Here is a 19,017-nt window from a genome sequence, read left to right on the forward strand (position 1 = left end):
GGGGGGGGGGCAAGAGCTTACACCCTTTTTCTTTTCTTTTAAATGTGATAACAGAATTAGGCGTAGAGAGTAATTCAACGGACTGTGGTCTCGCTGCTCACCAACACAGACACAAGTCCCAGAGTGCACTCTGCCCGCCACCACCTCCCCTCGCTCCTGGCTCCGCGGGAATCAAGCCCCACATGTGCTGTTACTGATCCCCAATCCTTTCTTTATACTTGAACTGTGAATGCTGGTACCCTATTCACTATGTGGCATTTCAACTTAAAAAAAAAAAAAGATGTAGATCGTGTCTATTCCTTGGCAATGCTGACTTTGTGTGACGCGTTCACGTTTAACAAATGCTCTAGGGGGTTCATTTTCGTTACTGAATAGTATTCCATCGTGCATTCCACAACTTATTGATCTATTTTCCACTGACAGTTTTTTACAACAGCCGACGTTGCCCCTTGAAACAGCCATTACGCATGCCGTCTCTGGGTCTTGCTGGGCTGTAAGGTACACGCAGCTCTACTGGGTCTCGTCAGATGGCCCCCCGAAGTGGGGGCGACAATTTATAATTTTGTCAGTGGTGCAGAATGCTTTTGCTTTCTCTTGCTCATGCTGCATGTTTTATTTTTTGCAGATCTGGTGGCTGTGACCTTACCCTCAAAGAAGGTTGAACGCATCGTCATATGTATATTTGCCCTTTGAGTTTCCTTTTCTAGTAATTGCTTTTCCTATCTTTTGACCACTTGCTAATTTAGCTTGAAATAAATGATTCATGGAAATTCTTTATATATAACAGATCCGATCCTTTGTTCATTAGGTGTGTTGCAAATATATTCTCCACACCTGTGGTTTTTCTTATCACTTTGCTGCAGTGTTATTTGTTAAAAAGATTTTATTTTTAATATAATAGATGTATTCATATTTTCTTTTGTGTTTTGGTACTTGTATTTCTCATTTACGAAATCCTTCCCTACACTAATATATATATATTTCCCCATATTCTCTTCTAGAAGTTAAAAAAATTTCTCTTCACATTTATAATTCACCTGGAATTGATGTGTGTGTGAGTGGTGACAAGTAGGAATTCGATTTGTTTTTTTCCTATATGGATAAACAATTGTCTCATCACCACTCCCTGAACATTCATGTTCCCCCCCAGATTCATACTGTCAACCTTGACCCTGTATCATGCGCCATAATATGCTCGGATTTATTTCTGGGCACTCCATCCCATTCCATTGGTTTGTCTGTCCTTGTACAGTATGTCCTGATACGTGGTAGGATACACTTCCCAACATTGTTCGTTACCCAAATTACCTTGGCTGTTATTGGGTCTTTGCTCTTGTTCTTCTGTGTAAAGCTTAGACACAGTCTGTCTGATTTTTCTATGAGAAGCCCTGTCTAGACTGAATGGCATTTCTTGGATTCTAAGATACTATCAATTGTCAGACGTAGTAATGGCTCTCTGTAGTTATATGAAAGATTATAAAAATGTATGTAGATAAAAAAGAAACTGGTCACAGCACACACGGGCCCATGTACTCACGTCTGCTTTTCTTCTTTATAATCGAACGTGCACCCGAGCCCTTTTCGCTGTGTGAGTCCGTGTAGACACTTGCTGTGAGCAACCACCCAGGACCCACTCTGTGCTTCAGAACTCCGGCTGTGTCACAGCCTGGACAGTTTTAGTAACGCTAGGTCTGCTGGTATAAATCTGAGGCATATCAAACAATACCACGGTTTTGCTTACATTTTCTATTTTGTGAATCTCATCGTTTCCCTTTTTCCTTAATTGAATTTTCTATAATTGGAAGCTAAGTAATCTCTTTCTTATTCTTGAAAAGACACCATAGACGAGCGAAGAAGACAGAAGCAGACTGGTAAACAATTTCTATCTTATCGCATTAGTTAGGAAACTAGGAGATGTTCTCTTCAGAACGCACGGGCTGGTTAGCCCAATCACCCCCAGCTCTGCAAGCTGCACAATCAATTCTAAGGATCTGGTCATTCTGACTGTCTTTAATTATCTTGGCCTGGCCAGAGACGAGGAGACAACTTTATCTATATAACTTCTCTTTCCAGTGTTGCATTATAGTGTACTCTTTTAAAAAACAGTTCATGTAACAATTTGGGATGCACATTTCAATCAAGTTCTAATTATGTGTTGCCAATGTAACAAGTAAATGGAGGGGACATCTAGATGGAACACGCCTGTGTACAAGAACGGTACTTCTCTCACTATTTTTCCCTCCTGGCTCCTGGCCAGACATTTTCTTCTTATATTGATTTTATCACATTCCAGTAAGGTATGTTTCCGATTTTTCTCACAATCCTTGCTCATTCTCCCTGTTTTCCTTCTTTCTTTTCTTCCAACTCGGGTTACGATGTCTGTGATGGTTAATTTTATGTGTCAGTGTTACTGGTGATGCCCAGATGAAACATGATTTCTGGGTGTGTCTGGAGGGTGTTTCTGGATAGGGTCAGCATTTGAATTGATGGGCCCAGTAAAGCAGGTGGCCCCCCCCAGTGGAGAAGGGCCTCACCCACTGAAGGCCTGAATAGAGCATCAACCAGAGGAAGGAGGAATTTGCCCCTTTCCTGCCTCATTGCTTGAGCTGGACATTTCATGTCATCTTCTCCTGCCCTCGGGCCAACATTTACACCATCAGCTCCCCTGGTTCTCAGGCCTTCAAGACTCAGATTGAATTACATCAGCAGCTTTCCTGAGTCTCCAGCTCGTGACTGGTAGGCTGTGAGACTTTGCTTCTCCGTTCATGGGAACCAATTCGTCATAATTTCTTTTTCTTTCTTTCTTTTTCTTTCTTTCTTTCTTTCTTTCTTTCTTTCTTTCTTTCTTTCTTTCTTCTTTCTTTCTTTTTCTTCCTTCCTTTCTTCCTTCCTCCCTTTCTTTCTTTTTCTTTCTTTCTTTCTTTCTTTCTTTCTTTCTTTCTTTCTTTCTTTCTTTCTTTCTTTCTTTCTTCTCTCTCTCCTCTCTCTCTCTCTCCCTCCCTCCCTTCCTCCCTTTGTTCTTCCCATCTATCTACCATCCTCTATTTCCCTACCTACCCCTTTATCCATCCACCCATCTATCCTATTGGTTTGGGCTCCCTAGAGAACCTTGACCAATACAATGTCCTTAACAGGAGAAAAGTTTTTATTATGTTAGGTTTTTACATTCAGCAACACGGCCTCTGAGTTTTGCGTCTAGCTTATGAAGGCTTAACCAACCCCGGGATATGTATCTTTTCTGGTATTTTTACAGTGTGTTTTCTATGCAAGGGTCTTTAATCCTTTAGGCATTTATGTTTATATATGGCATAAAGCAAGATTTAAACTGTTTTGCTTTGTTTTTTCAAATGGATCTTTGATCACCTGAATACAGTGGATCTCCTCTCCCTACTTCCTTAACGTTAGACTTTTATCAGGTGCCGGGGTGGCGCAGTCGGTTAACTGTCTGCCTTCGGCTCAGGTCATGATCCCAGGGTCCTGGAATCGAGCCCCACATCGGGCTCCCTGCTCAGCGGGGAGTCTGCTTCTCCCTCTGCCCCTCCCCCCCCCGCTCATGCACGTGTACACTCTCTCTCAAATAAATAAATAAAATAAATTAAAAAAATTAGGTCTTTATCATACTTCATTTCCCTTGTATATCAGAATTCTGTATTGTAACACCCATACCCCTGTCTCTTCCTGACCCCAGTATAGTTTTAATTTCTGTATTTTATTATGTGTTCAAATATATGATAAGGCAATATATTTGAACATGTTATATGTTGAGCCTCATGAACCTTCTTTTATCCTCTTTACAGAATTAAAAAAAAAAGATTTCATTTTTTAAGTAGTCTCTACACCCAACATGGGGCTTGAACGACCCCAAGATCAAGAGTCGCATGCTCCATGGACTGAGCCAGCCGGGCTCCCCCTCTTTACAGTACTAAGTGTTCCCATCCAGGAATAGTTAGTCTTTCTATCCATTCACATTTCTTATTATGTCCTATACTAAGATTTTCTTATTTTTAATTATTATTTAACAGCTTTTTTCTAAGTAGATGTAGACCTTCCTTATTAATTTTCTTCCTTCCACTGTTTTGCACCTACAATTAAAAGTTGAAATCTCACTACTTTGACCTTAGAGATAATGGAACCAAATCTCTGAAATCATTACCATTTTAATCAATTCACATTTAAGTGTGGAGGGTGGCTCGGATCACCTCCCATGCTTTGGACAGTCATCTTAAACTATGAAACTTATCACACTGAAAGTGTTCTGACCCCTGAACCCCATGACTATGCACGAGGTCACGGAGAGACCTGGATGGGCTTGGCATTTTCATACCAGGGAACTTGCTGGGGTTTAAGAAGGGTGTATCTCTTCTTCAAGATAGGAGTCCCAACTTACCGACTTCAGGGACACAGTCCTGAGGGTTACAAGATTCTTTCTCTTCTGGTTTCAGCTGAGGGTCACAGAGATTGCTTAGGGTCATGTCATCGGACAGGCAGCGTACTTCGCGGACCCGGAAGCCGCCCTGGCAGCTCTTGGAGCACTGCGTGGTGACAAAAGGAGAGAGGAAGATTTTCGGCTGTCCATTAGCTCAGCACATAGGAGGGACAGATACTGGAAAACTTCAAGCATCTTCAAAAGGTGACCAAATACTAAAACAAACTCCCATGCATCAACCAACGTCAACAACCATGAACTCATGGCCAATCATGTCCCATCCATACCCACCCACATCCACTCCACTCCACTCCACTCCTATTTTGGGGCAAATCTAGACATCACATCACTTCTCCTATAATATCTCAGTTTGTAGCCCTAAAAGACGAAAACCTTACAAAGTTACCACAATAGTATTATTACACCTAGAGATTAACAATATGTCCTTATCTTCAAAAATATATTCAGAGTTCCCATTTCCACTTCTCTTGTGAAGCTCAAGTTTTTAATATTTTTTTTTTTTTTGAATCAGGACCCTCATCAGGCCTGCACATTGCAGTTGGTCGACAGACCGTTCAGGACTCTTTTCAGTCCACAGGTTTGCTCCTGTTGCCTTTTCCCGCCATTGGACTTTATTGTCTGGAGGAACTGAGTCATTTGTCCCAGAGAGTTTCCCATAGTCAGGATTTTGCTGACTGCATCCACATCGTATGATTTAACATCATTCTCTGTCCTCTGCATTTCCTGTAAATAGTAAGCTGGGTGTAGAAAAGGCCTTAACAGGTGCAGGCTTGGTTTTTTTTTTTTTTTTTTTTTTTTGGTGGTGAGCTGGCGTAACTGGATGTGTGTGGTTGTCTCTGTTTTGGGGGATGTCAGCAGCCACGGATGTGACACATCCGGATGCATTAATTCACTTGTGGTTGAACAATGCTGGTAAAACTCTATCACCTCTTCTTCTTTTATTAGCCAGGAAATGAAAATAATCTCTGCCCCATCCCTGCCTGGATTTGCTCTTTGGTACACCCAGTGATACAGCTTGTTTAGGAAAGACAGGGTAAATGCTTGATTACTTTCCTTTATCAGTCTTCAGAATAATGAGATGGTTTTCCTAATGGTGGATCCTCCAATTCGTTTTTTTTTTAAATTATTATACACTTATTATAAATGGATGGGTTTAAACACATATGATGTATTTCATTCAATCTATGGCAACTATTCTCTTTACTGATGCTCACTGATGTCTCCTCAGTGGCTAGTCTGAGCCCCTAAAACTTCGGGCATGAACTCAATTGTCTTTAAGCTTCCTTGCCGTGTGGGATAAAAAGATATTCCAACCTAATTTATACATATACAGTCCCAAACGTGGAATCAGCTATTCTCTAAGAATTCTTGGCTGCTTTTACTGGAGAGTGGTATTTTGAAACCACACTCTGGCTGATAGGCATGCCCTTTGCTACTGGGTTGGCCATTGTTTCTAGGCTCTTTCGATGGGTAAATGGGTAAAACTGGGAAATAATTTTTTTTTAAGATAATTTGTGAGTTCATACTCACAATGTTTCGAATTCAAATTCAGGAAAACAGGATTTTCACTTAAACCTCTTCTATCTCACCTGTATCTCCATTTTCCTAAGTTGAGAATCCTATTTCTCAAGGACACTGGGGAAAATAGATATTTCCATATTATCATATATACCATCATATATATTGTCATAAAGTAAATTACTTGTTTACTTTGTCACACACTATCCACCCAACTAACTCAGACCACAGTACACTACTCTCACTAAAAATATAATCATTGCAAACACTGTCAACACTTTCCAACAATTCTCTTGCTCCTTAGGGATGGACAAATTATTGTTTTCTGTTTGTTTGTTTTGTTTTGTTTTTTTTTTGTTTTTTTCCACTGGGTGTGGAGCCCAACATGGGGCTTGAACTCACAACCCTGAGATCAAGACCTGAACTGAAATCAAGAGTCGATGCCTAACCGATTGACCCACCCAGATGCCCCAAATTACTGTGTTTTAAAGCCACTTGCATCAGTGCCGATGCTGCTAACTGGATACGTGTTTAGGTGAATGTGTTTCATTATATCTTCCATTTTTGGAAATTGCTTTTTTCAAATATAATTTGTTTTAGAATTATCTAAATATCAGTTTACTCAAATTTATAAAACAAGGCATATTCAAAGCTTCCTTCACGGTCTTTGCTGTTATCATAACCATTTATTTCGTATTTGTTTCAGTTTCTTTGTTTTTGAATTTACAGAAAAAGTTGCTTTTTGTGGTGGTGCACAGTTCTAGGAGTTTTTTTTTTTTTTTAATAGGTGAATCTTTTTTTTTTTTAAGATTTTATTTATTTATGTGACAGAGAGACAGCCAGCGAGAGAGGGAACACAAGCAGGGGGAGTGGGAGAGGAAGAAGCAGGCTCCCAGCGGAGGAGCCCGATGTGGGACTCGATCCCGGAACGCAGGGATCACGCCCTGAGCTGAAGGCAGACGCTCAACGACTGCGCTACCCAGGCGCCCCCAGTTCTAGGAGTTTTGACACATTCACAGAGTCGTGTACTTCGTGCTGCAAATAAGATCTAGAAGCTTCATCCAACAGCAGACCCTCTTGCGCTGCCCCTCTGTAGCGAGATGCGTCCCACCCCATCCTCTGGCAATCACCGATGCGATCTCTGTCCCTGTGGTTGTCTCTTTTTCAGAATGTATCAATGCAATCATACCATATGTAGCTTTTGGGGTCTTTCTTTCACTTAGCAAAGTGCATCTGAAGTTCAACCATGTCGGTTCGTTTGCTCTTCTTGCTGGGTCCTCTCCCGTGGTTTGGATGTACCGCAGTGCGTTCATCCACTGACCCGTGGGGGCACATCTGGGTTGTTTCCAGCCAGGTGTTTGGGATGTCATCGCCTCTGACTTGGCCTGGTGAATTCTGGCCCTTTCTAGACCCTCCAAAGGGCAAAATAACACAGTGATCTATCTGTTCTTGCATTCTCAAAGGCCGTGGCCAATACCAAAACCACTGCATTCCATTTCCCAGGAGTCGACAAAACACCTGTCAAACTCAACACCTCCTTTGTTCCCATTTGCCTCTGAAGTGTGGTTTACCCTGTGCCCAAAGGCTGTTATCACTGGAGCAGACGTACACTGTTGGGAAACGGAACTCTCAGCTTTTACACATATATTTCCTAAGCAAAATCCCTTTCATCACCTTTGCATGATTCTGAGAAAGGCTTGGCCTCTACTCTGGCCTCAGCTACAGGCTCTGCTTGGTGATCTTCAGTGACGAAAGGCAGAAGGAACCCCTGCCGCCCCCTCACGTGTCCAGGGCATGGTCACCAGCCCTACGAAGTCTTCTATTTTAGGAAGGTTTTTGAAAAAATATTTTTTTATCCCTATTTTCATCCTTTCCCGTTTTGTTCCTTAGTTACCTGCTTTTGTATTAACTCTGTCTCTTCATTTACACATTACCTTCCCTCCTCACAGAAAGGATTTGAAAGGTCTTAAGAAATACTTAATGGTTTAAAAGATTTAAGGAAAAAAAGGTGAGAAGACTGGAGCAAAAAAGAAGGTAAAAGCAGGAAAAAGAGAGAAAAGCTGGGGCACATTAGCATACAAAATCCACTCTGTAAGGTCTGATAAACTCTCTCTTAGACATGGGCCACAATTTTGGTTCTGAGTTTCCAAGCGGCCAATTCAAAGAGAAAAACGGGATCAGTCCCATAACCTACAATTCACACTGTCTACGGGATTAGGAAAAAAGTACACACGCCCGCAGGTTCCCGAGGCCTGACAGAAATTCCTTCGTGAGTCTTACAACGAGATCGCTGCATGCTGTAGCCTCTCAAGAGCATCCTCGAATCCCTTCAGCCGTTAACCCTCTGCAACAGCGTTTCTCAAACGCAGTCCAAGGACACCTGCATCCAAGTCACCTAAGGAGCTTGTTCAAAATGCAAATTCCTTGGCTAGGGTGGACCCAGAATCCATCTTTTCAAACAAGATCCCAGTTGATTCTTATGCACACTGAGATCGAGTCACTGCTCTATGGCCTCTTTGGTTTAGAGATCAAGATGGTCCCAGCCTCCAGCTCCTCCCATCAAGCAGGCTGCGTCCAGGGGTGTCCCAGCAGGGACGGTCTAGAGTAGGTCACTGTAGGAAATCCGGTCGAGGGCTGAGCCCAGTGCCTGGCACACAGTAGGTGGTCTGGCTGTCTCTGGGAGGAAAGCAGAAGAATGATGTAGTAATGCAATCTCTATCAAGAGCGCCATGACTTACCATGCTCCATTCTGTGTTAAACCATTTGGCCCCGCAAGGCTTGAGGTGGCATGATTGCTGACTGGGGGGTTTCTCCAGGAAGGAGCATTCATAGGGGTCCAGCACTTCAAAGGTGTCTGCATTCTTCCTAACACAAATCACCTCCCTCTGTTGGGTCCCACTCCCACACTCGATGGAACACTGGAGAAAAATCAGAGAAGGATGGGTGTCACATGATGGAAAGGGGACGAGAACATCAAGGGATGTTTATGAGTGCTTTCTAGCATCCATTCAGTCAGGACGAGCCCAGGGGCACCTGGAAAATGTTACTGGTTAGGATGTCTCAGGTGGATGCTGGTTTTGCTAAGAGCTCAGTGTTGGGAATGGAGAGCGAGTGCCCTGAGTTATCACAGCACCAGGATGCTGGTCATTCAGATCATGGTGCCCTCTGTGTGAGACTGAAATGGTTTCTTTTAGACCACTTCTTTAGACGCCCCCTCCCCCAGCACACACGGAGGGACACATCAGCCTGTCAATTTGGTTGTTCTTGTCCAGTAGATTCTGATACTTCTCACCGTAAAACAATGAACTATCATTCTGGTTGAACTGCCGGTCTCAGTGGGTTGACACTGGGAATGAATCAGTCTCTCAGAGCCTGCACACTTGTAGACTAAGGGCTACATTAAAATTCTTTCGGGCGCACAAAGCTCAGAAGATCCCAGACTGGGGACAATGTCCCAATGGTCAGCCCTCCCCTCCCAACAGGTGGCCGGAAGGAAGCCTCTGACTGTGGAGTCCAAGCCTCTCACTTGCCAGCTTGGTGGGAAGCTTGAGAGGGCAGTCACACAAAGAGGGCGATCAGACAATTACATGTGTTGACCTGTTTTGTTAGTTTACAGAAACATGATGTGTATAACAGCCCACAACTTATTCTCTTTAGTATCTATTACTTTGTAAAATGTTTCCTGTTCACGTCTGGTTTACTCTTAATACTTTAAAGCTGTTGTCCATATACTTCTAGAGACCTTAAATAATCTATTATCTTTACAAAAGCCCCTAACAATTTCTTTAGTTAAAACTCTTAATATTAGCTTTGCTGTCTGAATGCAGGAATGTAGTCAAATAAAAACATGGAAAAAACCCCACTATATCTACAGAAAAAAAAGGCAAACCCCAAACCAATAGGCTATGGTCTATTAGTCACACAGGACACAATAAGCATCACCTGCATCAATTTCCACTTGGTGCTCTTTGTTGGTGGGGGACATCTTCATAAGACCTCTGGAGAACAAGTCCTCTTGGTTTGTTTTTTCTATTTTCTTCCAAGTCAGTTAATGATTGATTTGGGGGTGTATTCAGGTTCTGTCCTTTTCTTTCAAATGCTGTGGACAACGACAGCACTGGAGGCAGGAGAGGGGTGACCGGCTGCCGGGTAAAGGCCTGGCCTCCCTGCAAGGGGAGTGAGAGTGTGCTAAGGCTCCAGGGGGCAGCAGGGGGAGAACAGGAGCCATGGAAACTAGTCCAGACATTGCCACTAAATAGCTCCGTGTCTTTGGCCAAGATATTGCACTTCCCCAGGTGTCCACTGTCTCGCTTGCAAAGTGGGGGTTTGGAAACCTGATCTGAAAGACCCGCGACTGCTCTGGGAGGCTGTGTCTGAACTGAGTGTTTGGCAGAACAGCAGATGACAAACCCTGACCAAAACCTGAAGCTATTTTCTGCTATTTTGACGAAGTCCTTAAGAGATTAGGTAATTAAGGGAGAATGAGCACATAGCTCAGCCTTCTACCCTAAATGCCCAGAAATGGCTGAATATGTGTGTTAGGAAAAGTGAATGGATGTGTGTGTGTGCGGTGGGGGGATATGTGTGTGTACATGAAATAGCATTTGAAAACGGGAAAGGGCACTCATCCTTGGTGGACCAGAAATTATGGGGAATATTTGAATGATGAAAGGCAGATGAGATTAACTTGGAGGAGCACATCATAGTTCAAAATGCATATAGAGGAGGACGCCCAGTGGAGAGGAAGCAGTTCAAGAGCTTCAGGCTCACAGAAGGAATATGAGGAACAGGAAGGAGGCCTGGGGATGGTGAGTCAGTGACCAGCTAAGGCACCGACTTGGAACAGCTGGGCTGGCCTGACCGGCAGGGGGAAATGAACCATCTGCCCCTACTATCAAAGGGCAAAAAGAAGATGTTTTCAGATATTCAAGGGTTCAGAAACTTACCACTCACGATCCTATTTGAAAGGCTTACAGGGTAGTGGTCTCTAATAAAATGAAAAAGAACCAGGAAGAAGACATAACCAGGAAGGACACAAAGCAGAAGTATGCAGAAGTTCTTGCTAATAATGGATACAGGGATTTGGGGAACGATGAAAATGTTCTGGAATTAGACAGTGGTGATGGTTGCACAGCTTTGTGAATGCATCGTAAACTTTTAAAAGGGTGAATTTTATGGCATGTGAATTATATTTCAATTAAAAAAAAACCTTTAGAGGGGAGAAAGCTGTTTTTAAACCTAAATCAGTATTTTCTGTAAAATTAATTAACATTAATATGGAGCTACATCCAGATGATCTCAACCTCTTTTTGGAGATATTGGGGATTGAGAAAGTGGAGGTAAATAAATGAAGACTGAAGACTTCTGTCTGCTTTTGGGGGAGGATGTGACTACTGATAGCTTGACACAGATAGAAACATGAAAGTTTAAAACTCTGTGCTAAAAATTTTGAGTGTTATCACTAAATGAATAAAAATAGGATTTATAACTTCCAGAATGTTAGAGGGAGAAAAATGGAACTAAGGAAACCTGATCTGTGCAAATGTGCAGAAAGGAAAGAAGAAATAGACCAAGAACGCATGGCAATAACCTAAACAGGAAACACAAATTAAGATGGCAAGGAAAAGTCCAAGCATGTAAGTGATTACAATAAATGTGAATGGTTAAAATTAAGAAACAGACACTTGCAAATTGGGTAAAATTAAAGACAAAAATAGTCCTGCATACAAAAGACATATCTTAAAAAATCCCAAAAAATTGACAAAGATACGCCAGGTGAAACTCAACAATGAGTAATCAGAGTAATGCAAAACATAGAAGACCGAGGTGGTATTTAATAGGGATAATTCCACTGAGCAGTGGAATTATGTGTGTTTCTACACCTGAATAATTTCTGCAGCTGTACCTTGGTGGATGACTGATCCAAGATGAGAGTGGAAATGTCTGCTCAGATTTCAGTGAAAATAAATCCAGGCAGACAGGCAGACAACAGGGCGGCTAAAAACCCCCCCCCCCCCCGAACAAAGACAATCTACAGGTGAAGTAAATCCAGAATTGGCAGGGAAGAAAAGAAACATCTGTACATCAATCTAGGCACCAATCTAGATATTGGTGGAATATCTTATGAGTGCAGTTGGGCTACTTTGGCTCCAGGTAGACAAAAGACTCCTTAAGCCCGATAGGTCTCATTCTCTTGGGGGGCCTTCTCCACAAGCCTCAACAAGGTCACTGCCGCAACTGTGCTCACAACTTCCCAGAGGGTCTCCTCCCTTAAGTCTACATTGAAAGTCCCAGGGAAGGACTCTGCTAGGCTTGGCTTGGGTTCCATGTCCACCCCAGACAGTTCACTGTGACCAGGCTTGTGGTGTGTTCCAGATACCAACTACCATTCAAACCGCATGGATGGAAGGAACATTTATTTTCACTCTAGTTCCAATATATAAGCACGCTCTATTTCATTTTCTTTGGGGATAATGTCAGATTCCCAGGGTAGGGAGGAGACAGCAGGCTCCAACATCCTTATAAATCCGGAACTAAAACCATGTCACCTTCCATCATGTCCTGACCCTTTTGGACAACAGGGCGATAAATTCCATGTTTCTAATCTTGGCAGAAACAAACACTGCCTTCCCCCAGATTCACACTACTCTCAGTTCTCTTAGTAGGCCTGAGTCAACAGGAGGCCTGCAAGCAAAAAAGACCCTGACTCCTGCTTCCGAGTTGGGTGGACGTTCAAGTTGAATTGGACCGCTTATCTTCACCGTGTGGAGGCCGCCACAATTTCCCAGATGACTCCTCCCTTTCCCTCGTTTCTGTGGGTATTTGGTATAATACAGTCCACTCTGAATTATCTTCGGGATTCGGGTCCTAGGTGCTTTGCTACCAATAGTGATGTGGAAACAGCTGGTGGACAAAATAATAAACATGGGGAACAGGGAACTAACATGCATTAGTAGGTATTCTCATCCTCATGTTTGGTTGGGGAAACAGGCTCTGAGAGGTTATGTTGCCTGCCCCAAGTCAGAAGAACTAAGAGTAGTAGAGCTGGGACCGGCTATCAGGTACGTCTGACTCTGATATCCACGCGGGTAGCACAGGGAGTACTTGAATTCTCTTTCTTTTCAAATTTTCTATATTTTACAGTTTGTATTATAAAACCATTAGAGGAAATTTGAGAAGAAAGCACTTCCCCATGTTGTTCACCTGAAAACCCATTCTTTGAGGGGACTGAGATAAAGTTCATGTATTTTCATATTCTTGTTTTCACTTGCACTATATCATGTGTACTTTCTCCATCTCCCTAATTATCACTGTTGTTGTTCCATAATATTTTAATGAGTTATGATATACTATAATATCCCTAAGTGCCCTGCTGTCATGAACACCTCTGTCAAAAAAGCCTTTTTTTCTCCTGTTAATTATTTCCTTAAGATGAATCCCCAGAAGTAGAGTGACTGGTTAAGGCAAAGAACATTCTAATGGTTCTTGACTTTTATTGCCAAATTGCTTTCCAAAGGGGTCGTATCAGCTTACCAGGACGGGGCAGCCTATTTTTTCAGGGTCTGTTTTTAGAGCTACTTAGAAGAAATCAAATCCTATACGGAGCCAGAGGTCCTGATAACGTATAAATCATGATCATCAGCCAGAAGTCCTTGGAGAACCAGCCAGCCCTGAGAGCCAAACGCTAGAACTCAAAATACTAACGGCAATCATAACAGGGCAGTAAGAAGGAATGATCTTTTCCACATTTTCTTAGGGGCTTGTGCTCCGTTTTGGAACACTGAGGAAAAAAATCAATTGATGGACGAAGTTACTTTATTCAAGTATTCGGTATTATCTGTTCTTTATAAGGAAAACCTCAACTTCTCCTGTATCTGCTTCGATTTCCCCCCTCAGTTTTATTGAGCTATAATTGACAAATAAAACTGTGATATATTTAAAATGTACAAATGATGATTTGATGTACGTATGTGTTATGAAAGGATTCTCACAATCAAATTAATTAGCACATTCATCACCTCATGTAGTTACCTCTTTTGTGTCGACGTGAGAATGCTTACGTTCTATTCTCTGGGCAAATTTCAGTGACACAGTATTACCAGTTATAGTCACCATGTTATACATTCAAACAGAACTTATTCATCTTATAACTGAAAGTTCGTAGCCTTTTACCAACCTCTCCCCATGTCCCCACCCCTCAGACCCTGGCAACCACCATTCGGCTGTTTCCCTGAGTTCCACGTTTTTCAGATTCCACATATAAGTGATACCATGCAGTATCTGTCCTTCACTGTCTGGCCTATTTCACTTAGCATAATGTCCTTCAGGTCTACCCATGTTGTCACAAAGGGCAGGATTTCCTTCTTTTTTTAATGGCTGAATAATATTCCAATATAGTATACACACACACACACACACACACACACACACACACATATAGACACCACATATACATAAATCATTTATATATTCCATTATATATATACACACACGATATATGTATATATACACACCACATCTTCCTTAGGTTATCAACAGACACTTAGGTTATTTCCAGACCGTGGCTATTGGGAATAGTGCTGCTATGAACATGGGAGTGCAGGTGTCTCCTTGAGATCCTGATTTTGTTTCCTCTGGGTATAGCCTCACAAGCAGGATTGCTGGATCATATCTATCTGTGCTTCTGACACTCAAATACAGACCACACTGGCTTCATGAACAAAATAATAGCAGCAGCAGCTATGATTTGTTGTGTATGTGTTGTATGCCAGGCACTGTGCTCCATTCTTCATAGATGTTACTTCATTTCTTCTAAAAATAACCTCACACAGTACGGATATTAACAGCGTTTTATAGACAAAGGTACCATGCTAGATCATAAGCTTCCCGAGGGTAGGGATATTCGCTTTGCTCATTGACGTTCGTATTCCAAGTGCTTAGAAGAGCACATAGTAGGTGCTCAAGAAACACTGTTGACTGAACGAGGCTCCAAGAGCATAAGCAGCTTCTCCAAGGCCATGGGAGGCATGGCTGTGATTCAAACTCAGGATGCCTGGAATACGCGAAGTCCTGTTTCCTGGCGCCTCTGCTGTGTTCGCTCTCTTACCAGGGGTAGATGAACCCAGCCAGCTCTGGCCACTCACCTGACTCCAGCTCCCTGCAAACCACTCCACCTTGCCCGTACAGGGCCCATTGTCACACGGGGTGGCCTCCGCTGGCCGGTTGTTCCCACAGCCCTCCAGGGGCAGGCTGCCGATGTGGTTGGTCATGCACACCACGGACCGTGTCCGCACTCCAGCCCCACACTCTGCTGAGCACTGCAAGACAGAAGATGGGCACATTAGAGGGGAGGCCCCCTGCAGGCTCTGAGGCCACTTTCTCTTTCCCCTAGGAGTCTCTGACCACTTTTCACACACAGCCTACTCCATTATGGGGCATCAGTAGGGCAAACCCCCATCTTAAATTTTCTAGAACAGTCTTCATTCCAAATATCCTGTCCCACTGCTGCGACTGATATGCTTACATTTGTCAGACAACCTGTTTCAACTTTTGCTTTTGAAAACAGATCCAGCAACAGAAGAATGAGAGCATGAACACTTGGGCACAGGTCTACTTGCTGGTAGCTGAGTCTGGGCTGTTCTGAGGGAGCTGGGGAAGTGAAGTCTGTCAGCTCAACACTGCTGCCTGATAGTAAGGCAGTGGTCCCAGTCCTTGAAGGCCACAGCTGTGACAGTATTAGCAGACAGCTTCCTATAGAGGGAGAGCTTGGCCTGGGAACCAGACACACCGGGTTAATATCCCTACTAGCTGGGTGGCCTGGGGCAAGGGACCCAGCCCCTTCCAACTTTGGCATGCTCATCTGGACAGCACATTCCTGGCAGGATTACAGGTAATGAATAATGTGCTCTGCATACAGCAGGTGCTCGATAAATGGTATGGGGGCTTGAAAGAGTCAAGTCCTGTATCCCCACTCTAAGGTAGAGAAACTAAAGCCATGTAAGCACCAGTGATTTCTGTCCTACAATAACAATCTGTCCTCATCTAGGGCCTCCTAAACACATGCCCGTGTCATACCGCTAAGCTTGAAGAGCATTTTCCATCTGTCTTGAAATACTCCAGAATGCTACCTTATTTTGCTTCTCATCCTATCTCTTCAGACCTTTCCGACCTCTTCAACTGAGAGCTCCCAGATACCTCATGTTCACCACGTAATACAATGGAGCACCCCCCTCATCACCATCCCCATTGTTACTCCTGGTTTTCCAATTTGTGTTCACATTTCTACCAAGATCCAAAAGTTGACCGTTCTTTTGAGTTCTTGCTTCCAACCATTGAGCCAACCTTCAGGTCTCACAGATTCTGGCTTCACCACATTTTTCCTGTCCTGTTTCTTTCTGCCCATGGCTCCCAGCACCCTTGATGTTCTTCCCCTGGACTCTGGTCATTGCCTCTTGGCCAACCTCACCACCATTACTAATTTGCTGGGAGCGCCATGCTGAAAATCCCTCTGATGCCGTCCCAGTCCAACAAGGACCTCCGCACCTGGCATTCAAGCTCTCCCAGAAGACGACCCCAGTCAACCTCAGTCTTCTAGGCTAACTTTCCACTATTCTCTCCCACACAGCTCACGCTGGACAGAGCCAGGGCCCTCCATCTCCCGACTGCATGAAGTGCTCACTGTGCCTTGTCCATGCTGTTCCTTCTATCTGCCTAGAGTGCTCTTCCCCTTCATCAGGACACACTGAAATCCATTAAGCCTCAGCTCAAATGCCATCTCCTCTGTGAAAAGTCCCTTGACTGACCGATTCAATATACTCTTTCCAGCCTCAGAATTCTCAAGGCACTGTGCATCCTACTATCTTCCTTTGTATTAAAGTTGCTTATGTCCTACTTTATTTTTTCCTTTATAAAAGTAGGCTCAGTGAAGGCAGGGACGATTGAATCATCTTTCCTTCCTTCTCAGGTCAGCACCTTACCCATGGGCAAATCCATGTATATCAGTTGAATAAATGAATACAGATTTGGGTCCTTCCTTGCTCTTTTCTCTTCTGTCACCAGCATGTTCCAACTCTGAATGTGGCCCTTTAGAGAACAACCAAAGCCCATTCTAAGGGTTTCTGCTGGGTATTCCCTTAAAAACAGAGTCAATGGTTTTTGTTTGTTTTACCAACATTACTATTTTAAAAAAAATAAGTAAAAGCAATATAAGTGAAATAAAATTTGAGAAAAGAAAAAATACAACCCCGTTTCCTTATCAAAATTTCCATTTTCGTACACTGCTATCTAGTCTTGTAAAATAATAGCCCGGATGAATAAGCAAACATTTACATGACCACTGCTGGGCTGGGCCTGACTCCTCAGGAAAGAAACTCTCTGGAGCAAAGAGCCTGAAGTGGATTAGAACATGCTACTCCAGATATGCTGCTTTGACATATTTTGAACTGAAGGTGACTGATAAACATCAGATCCAGGAAGGGCTCTCTGCCCTCCCCTCCCTGCCTAAAAACAGAGTATAAATTTCCTGTGGGAAATTTCCACCTGGTATCAGGAAGAAGACAACATTTTTATAACTGGTGTTGGGGAGCTGATGCCAAGATGAGTCTATACAAACACACTTTACCAAAATAACCCTTATCTTCCATTAGTTTCCCCCATATCTTTCTCAGCCACTTCCCTATATTTTGTTGCCCCTAGAAGCCCCAACCCCTTTTGTTTTGGCCACCTCTTCAAAATTGATCACTCTTTGTTCAAATGGCATAGAAACGTCCAAGCCTAACTGCTTCTGTGGGATTTTCCCTTCTTTCTTATGAGGCTCCTTATGCCATATAGAAAAATTAACATCAAATCAAGCGTGTTGGCTTTTCTCCTGTTAATCTGGCTTTTGTCAGTTTAATTTGCAGGTTTCCATTGCAGAACTTAAGAGGATATAGGAAAAGTTTTTCTTCCTTCCCTCCAGGCTCACAAACACTTGGCACGACTTATACTCTATCTGCATTGTTATTAGGAACTTGAGCCAATGAATCAGTCCTTTTTACAACAACAACAACAGCAACAACAAAATCCTTTGTTACAATAATTGGAATGTTCTAGGGCTAAAAGTTTTTCTGTTTTAGCCATATAGTTTCTGTTCTCTTTCCTAGCTTTAAACACTCAAGATATTTAAATCCTCCTGAAGAATACAAGGCAAATTAAGTTATCTTCTTGTTTCAAACCCTAAGAATATTTCTTCCCATGTAATTTCCATTTGACTAACTTAATTCCTGCTTTCCAAACCAAGTAATGTCCTCACATCTGGGAAAATTTCACCATATCCCCATGTGCTTCATATAAAAGAAGAATGTTAAGGACCAAGCCAAGTGCCCAATGAGAGAACACTACAGGGATGAACCCCACAGAGGGACTTCCCTTTATTACACAACTGCAGCGAACAGCACAAAGCATTTCAACTTGGAAGTAGTTACCCACACTGGCCCTGGCTTGGGAAGCCTGTCAGCAGGAATGAGGGGAACAGTGGGCCCCTACCAGGCAGCAGGGACCAGTTCCAGGCACTGAAACACACCCATTCACTGTCCCTGAAACATGTGCCTGAAAGGACCAAATCCACCTGGTAGTCAGAAAAGGACCGGACTCCGAGCTGAACTTCTGGGCTGACAAAACACAGAGACGCATGAAATTTCTAAGCAACTGTGTGGTGAGGACTGTCTTCTCGCTCCAGAGACAGCTGGATGCTAAATTTGGCCCAATCAGCCCTTGAGGGACTGACTTCAAGGCTCTGCTCTAATGGCTATTCCTGAACTTGAAGTTCATGTTTCATCTTCCGTAATTAACAAAAAGCTCAGCTCTTATTTCTTCTCCTGGAAAACATCCTTAGATATTAGGTGTTGCAAAATTGAGGCTTGTGGACTTTCTAAAGCTTTTTTTTTTTCTTTTACTGGTGTGACTAAATATTGCACGTGTGTTTAAACCTGTCATTGATTTACAGAAATAAAAAGTAAACGACGCCTATGTCAGATAAGGCCCGCCCTCAATTAAAGGTAGCGGCAAGGATGTGT

General features: G+C 43.0%; 1 protein-coding gene across 1 annotated transcript in view; it reads right to left on the reverse strand.

The window, feature by feature from the left end:
* Positions 1-19,017, reverse strand: part of THSD4 (thrombospondin type 1 domain containing 4) — a 513,844-nt gene that overhangs the window by 284 nt on the left and 494,543 nt on the right. The window contains exons 14-16 of the mRNA XM_040642637.1: positions 15,109-15,282; positions 8,704-8,883; positions 4,388-4,532 (exon numbers count right to left, since the gene is read on the reverse strand). Of these exons, the coding sequence (XP_040498571.1) occupies positions 4,388-4,532; positions 8,704-8,883; positions 15,109-15,282 (499 nt within the window). The remainder of the gene's footprint in view (positions 1-4,387; positions 4,533-8,703; positions 8,884-15,108; positions 15,283-19,017) is intronic.

This window comes from Ursus maritimus, unplaced genomic scaffold (genome assembly GCF_017311325.1).
Source record: "Ursus maritimus isolate PB19 unplaced genomic scaffold, ASM1731132v1 scaffold_27, whole genome shotgun sequence".
NCBI classification, from domain to species: Eukaryota; Metazoa; Chordata; class Mammalia; order Carnivora; family Ursidae; genus Ursus; species Ursus maritimus.